The following is a 4,200-nucleotide window of genomic DNA, read 5'->3' on the forward strand; positions in this document are numbered from 1 at the left end:
TCACTTCCTCTTCCGCCCAGCATTCTGCTCCTCCCACCTACGTTCTAACCTATCAGGTCAAGCAGCTTCTTTATTAAATCAACCAATGACCTTCCTCTATCAGGGAGGGATCTGGTGTGGTCAGTTCAGTCATACATTTAGCACAGAAGTCATCTGGGCGTTTAGCCACCTCTGGTCCCAGTTGAGAGAGCCTGGGGGAATCCCCAGACCACACATAGAATACAAAGGTCACCTATATAGCCACCCCCAGTCCTGCTTGTGCGAGCTTTATATGGCCTGGCCCTTCAAATAGGACATATAAACAGGATATTAATCACCTCCATTCCCATTTCCAGCCTTCTGAGTAGAAAAACTGGTTATATATCTTTCCCTTGAGCTCTCTGTGAGCATGAAGACCTTTGTGCTCCCAACAGATGGAAGCTGTGCAAGTGGATAAAACAGATTCCAGAAGCCCTGGGTCATTTCATTACCAGGCGTGAACTACCTCTCTGACTTGTTGGCCAGGGAGCTTCCTGAGGTCCCCAAAACCATACTGGTCACTGCCACTGCTATTGGTTGCCCACCAGAACAGGACGGTTGTAAGCCTTTTTTTTTTTATTTCTTTTTCTTTTTTGTCTTTCTTTCTCTTTCCTTTCTTTCTTCCTTCCTTTCTTTCTTTCTTTCTTTCTTTCTTTCTTTCTTTCTTCTTTTTTCAAGACAGGGTTTTCTCTGTGTAGCTTTGGAGTAGACCAGGATAGCTTTGGAGTAGACCAGGCTGGCCTCGAACTCACAGAGATCCATCTGCCTCTGCCTCCCCAGTGCTGGGATTAAAGGAGTGAGCCTCCACCACCAGGCTAACATTTACATTTTAAACATTTTTATTTCTGTATGCATGTATGTCTTTATTGTGTTTGTGTGCTTATTGTGGCGGTAAGTGGTTTCTGTGAACAGTGATGCGAACTCAGCTAGTCAGACTTGGTAGGGAGCACATAACTGTCATCTCTTTGCTCAGGCCCCATCCCTGCTTTTTTTTTTAAATTGAACTTTTGAACTTCATTCCACCATCTCCCAAGAGCTGAAATTACAGGCCTGTGCCGTCAATTCCTGATTTGCTCACTCAAGGACCCAAATATGCCCAGTGTGGTGACACACACGCCCTTACTCCCAGCACTTGGGAAACAGAGACAGGAAGATCTCTGTGAGTTTGAGGTCAGCCTGGTCTACGATAGTGAGTTCCCGCACAGCCAGGGTTACATAAGTGTCTCAAATAATAATAATAATAAAATTACAGACAGCTAGAAGTGACTTCAAGGAGAGCCTCCTTCACTTGAAGAGAAGTCACTTCAAGGATGAGACCTCTTGCCCCGCCCTGTCCACCTCCCTGGCATCGGACTGGGACCCAAACTAGCGGGCTGCGCTGCGCATGCTCAGCCGCAAAGATCTCCGGAAGAGGGGAGGAGCCGGCGGCGCTATTTTCTGCGAACCTGTGCTTCCCGCCGCCGAGTTGGAGAAGAGTTGATCAGCTGGTGGAATGGCTCAGGCTCGCTTTTCCGGAGAGAGGCGGCGTTTCTCCGGTCCCGAGGATGGTGAAGCGACAGGTGGGACGCCTCCAGTGCTGGGGAAGTCGTGACCCCGGCTCCCGGGCTTCCAGGGTCCCTGCTCCCCTGGCCCCGGACCCTGGGCGGTGACTGAGCTCTTTGGGTGCCTTTGGGTCTCTTTTCGACTTCTTTCTATAACTGTCTTTCTGGTTACACCTGTGGCTCTTTCCACTAAGCAGTGTTTTTTACAAACGTAAAAAGCTGGGTGTAGTGGCGCGTGCATTTAATCCCAGAGACTGGGATCTCTGAGTTCAAAGCCAGCCAGTGCTACATAACGATACCTAGTTTCAAAAAACAAAAACATTGGGCTGCAAAGATGGCTGAGAGGCTAAGAACCGTGGCTGTGCCCCGCGTGGGTGGCGCACGTCTTTAATCCCAGCACTCGGGAGGCAGGATTAGGCGGATCTCTATGAGTTCAAGACCAGCCCCATCTACAAAGCGATTTCCAGGTCAAAAAAAAAAAAAAAAAGGCACTGAATGCTCTTCCCGAGGACTCAGGCCAGTCCCTAGCATCCACATGGACCCTCAAAACTGTCTGTAACTCCAGTTCTGATACTCAGACATATATGCAGACAAAACACCAGCGACCATAAAATAAGTTAACATATTCAAAAGACAAGAACATGAATTTGCCTTGTGCTCCTGAGGCAGAGGATCAAGAGCTCGAAGCCAGATTGAACAAAAAACGAAAACTAGAAGATTTGGGTTGAATGGCGATCGTGTACATTCCGAGCACACCCAAGGTTCTAGTCCTGGGTTCAGTTTCGACCCAGCACCACAACAAACTGCGAAAAGGCTTTTACAAATAGGATTGTACTTGAATCCCAGCCAGAAGAAACTAAGTCATAAAAGATTGAACTTGTGCTGGTATTGTATCAGTGAGTGAGTTCCGAGATTCAGTCCTCAGTATTGTCCAAAATAGGAAGTTCAAATTGAGACTGGATGAAGGTGCAGGGTTTTGGGTCAGGGGAGAGGTGTTGTTTTGGTTTTTATTTTTTTTTTATTTTATTTTTTTTGAGACAAGGTCTCACTACTGTGACTCAAGCTGCTCTAGAACCCAGTTTCCTGTTTGCTGGTGTAGCAAGTTTCTAATTCCAGCACTCGGTAAGGAAACAGGTCTAGGCATACCTCCCTTGTGCTTGCTTTGTGAGGGGCTTTGAAAGGAACCCAAGGCTTTGTACAGGCCAGGCAAGCAGTCTCCCAATTGAGCTACAATCCGAGCCCTCATAACAAGAACTTTGTAATTCTTAGACCAAGAAAAGTGCTTTAATGGGGGTTGTTACCCTTGCTGTAGTAGTTTGATTTTGTTTTATTTTGTTTTTTATCTTTTCTAGACAGGGTTTCTCTGGGTATCTTTGGCTGCCCTGGAACTCACTCTGTAGATTAGTCTGGCCTCAAACTCACAGTGGTCTGCCTGCCTGGGCTTTCCCAAGTGCAGGAATCAGAGGCGTGCCCTGCCACGCCCTGCAGCTAAAGTAGTTTCAGCTATTAACTTGTGAATAAATTTGCAAGTCAATGCTGGTTGTGTGTGCAGACTCTTAATCCCAACAGGGAGCCTGGAAGGGTGAAAGAGTTTTCAAGGCCAACCTGGGCGACCAAGCTTATTCTGGGCCTACCCTGGCTACACAGAGAAGCCCTGTCTCATTCATAAATAAATAAATAAATAAATAGAAGCAAGAAATTTGCAATCCAAAATTCAAAAAGGACTGATACAAACTTGTAACTCCCCAGTCAATACTACGAATTTTAACTATCAGGTATCAGAAATACACAAGTTAATGCTTTGGAGGTACCTAATTATTTAATACTTAATATACAGTACAGTTAATATATCTCATAAATTTATTTTTGTTTTCATGTGGTATCTTGCCATAAAGCTCAGTCTAGTCTCCAACTAGGAAAGTCTCCAGTCTCAGCCTCCTGAGTGCTGGAATTACACTGCACTCAACAGTTTCATTACCTTTTCTCTTAGCATTGTGTGACAAGACTGTGTTTCCTGGGAAGACACGACACACATATTCACCCTAGATAAAGATCTCACAACAGACCAAAATACATGTGTCACCAAAGTCCAGCTTGGTGAGCCAGTGAGGTTTTTTTTTTTTTTTGGTTTTTCGAGACAGGGTTTCTCTGTGGCTTTGGAGCCTGTCCTGGAACTAGCTCTGTAGAGCAGGCTGGTCTCGAATTCACAGAGATCCGCCTGCCTCTGCCTCCCGAGTGCTGGGATTAAAGGCGTGTGCCACCATCGCCCGGCCAGTGAGTTTTATTGGGATTACTTACAGGAATATGGGTTGGGGGTTAATTATATTGATGTTGTTAAATTTATAGATTCTTTTTGGGCTTTCTGTATACACAGTCATGAAATCTATGAATAATTACAGATTTACATTAGTCTTTTTTTTTTCTTGTTTTATCTATTTGGCTAGAATCTCTAGTACAAAAATGAAATGGTAGGGGCTGGAGAGATGGCTCAGAGGTTAAGAGCCATTGCTTGCTCTTCCAAAGGTCCTGAGTTCAATTCCCAGCAACCACATGGTGGCTCAAAACCATCTGTAATGGGGTCTGGTGCCCTCTTCTGGCCTGTAGACATACACACAGACAGAATATTGTATACATAATAAAT

At 45.4% G+C, this 4,200-nt stretch overlaps 1 protein-coding gene across 2 annotated transcripts in view; it reads left to right on the plus strand.

Annotated features, from left to right (window-relative positions):
• The first annotated feature begins 1,351 nt into the window (after positions 1–1,351).
• Positions 1,352–4,200, plus strand: part of Zmym1 (zinc finger MYM-type containing 1) — a 20,392-nt gene continuing 17,543 nt past the window's right edge. For both annotated transcript variants that reach the window (XM_013348288.2, XM_026782232.1), the window contains exon 1: positions 1,352–1,577. In XM_013348288.2, the coding sequence (XP_013203742.1) occupies positions 1,511–1,577 (67 nt within the window). In that variant the 5' untranslated portion in view covers positions 1,352–1,510. The remainder of the gene's footprint in view (positions 1,578–4,200) is intronic.

Source organism: Microtus ochrogaster, chromosome 10 (genome assembly GCF_000317375.1).
Source record: "Microtus ochrogaster isolate Prairie Vole_2 chromosome 10, MicOch1.0, whole genome shotgun sequence".
NCBI lineage: Eukaryota > Metazoa > Chordata > Mammalia > Rodentia > Cricetidae > Microtus > Microtus ochrogaster.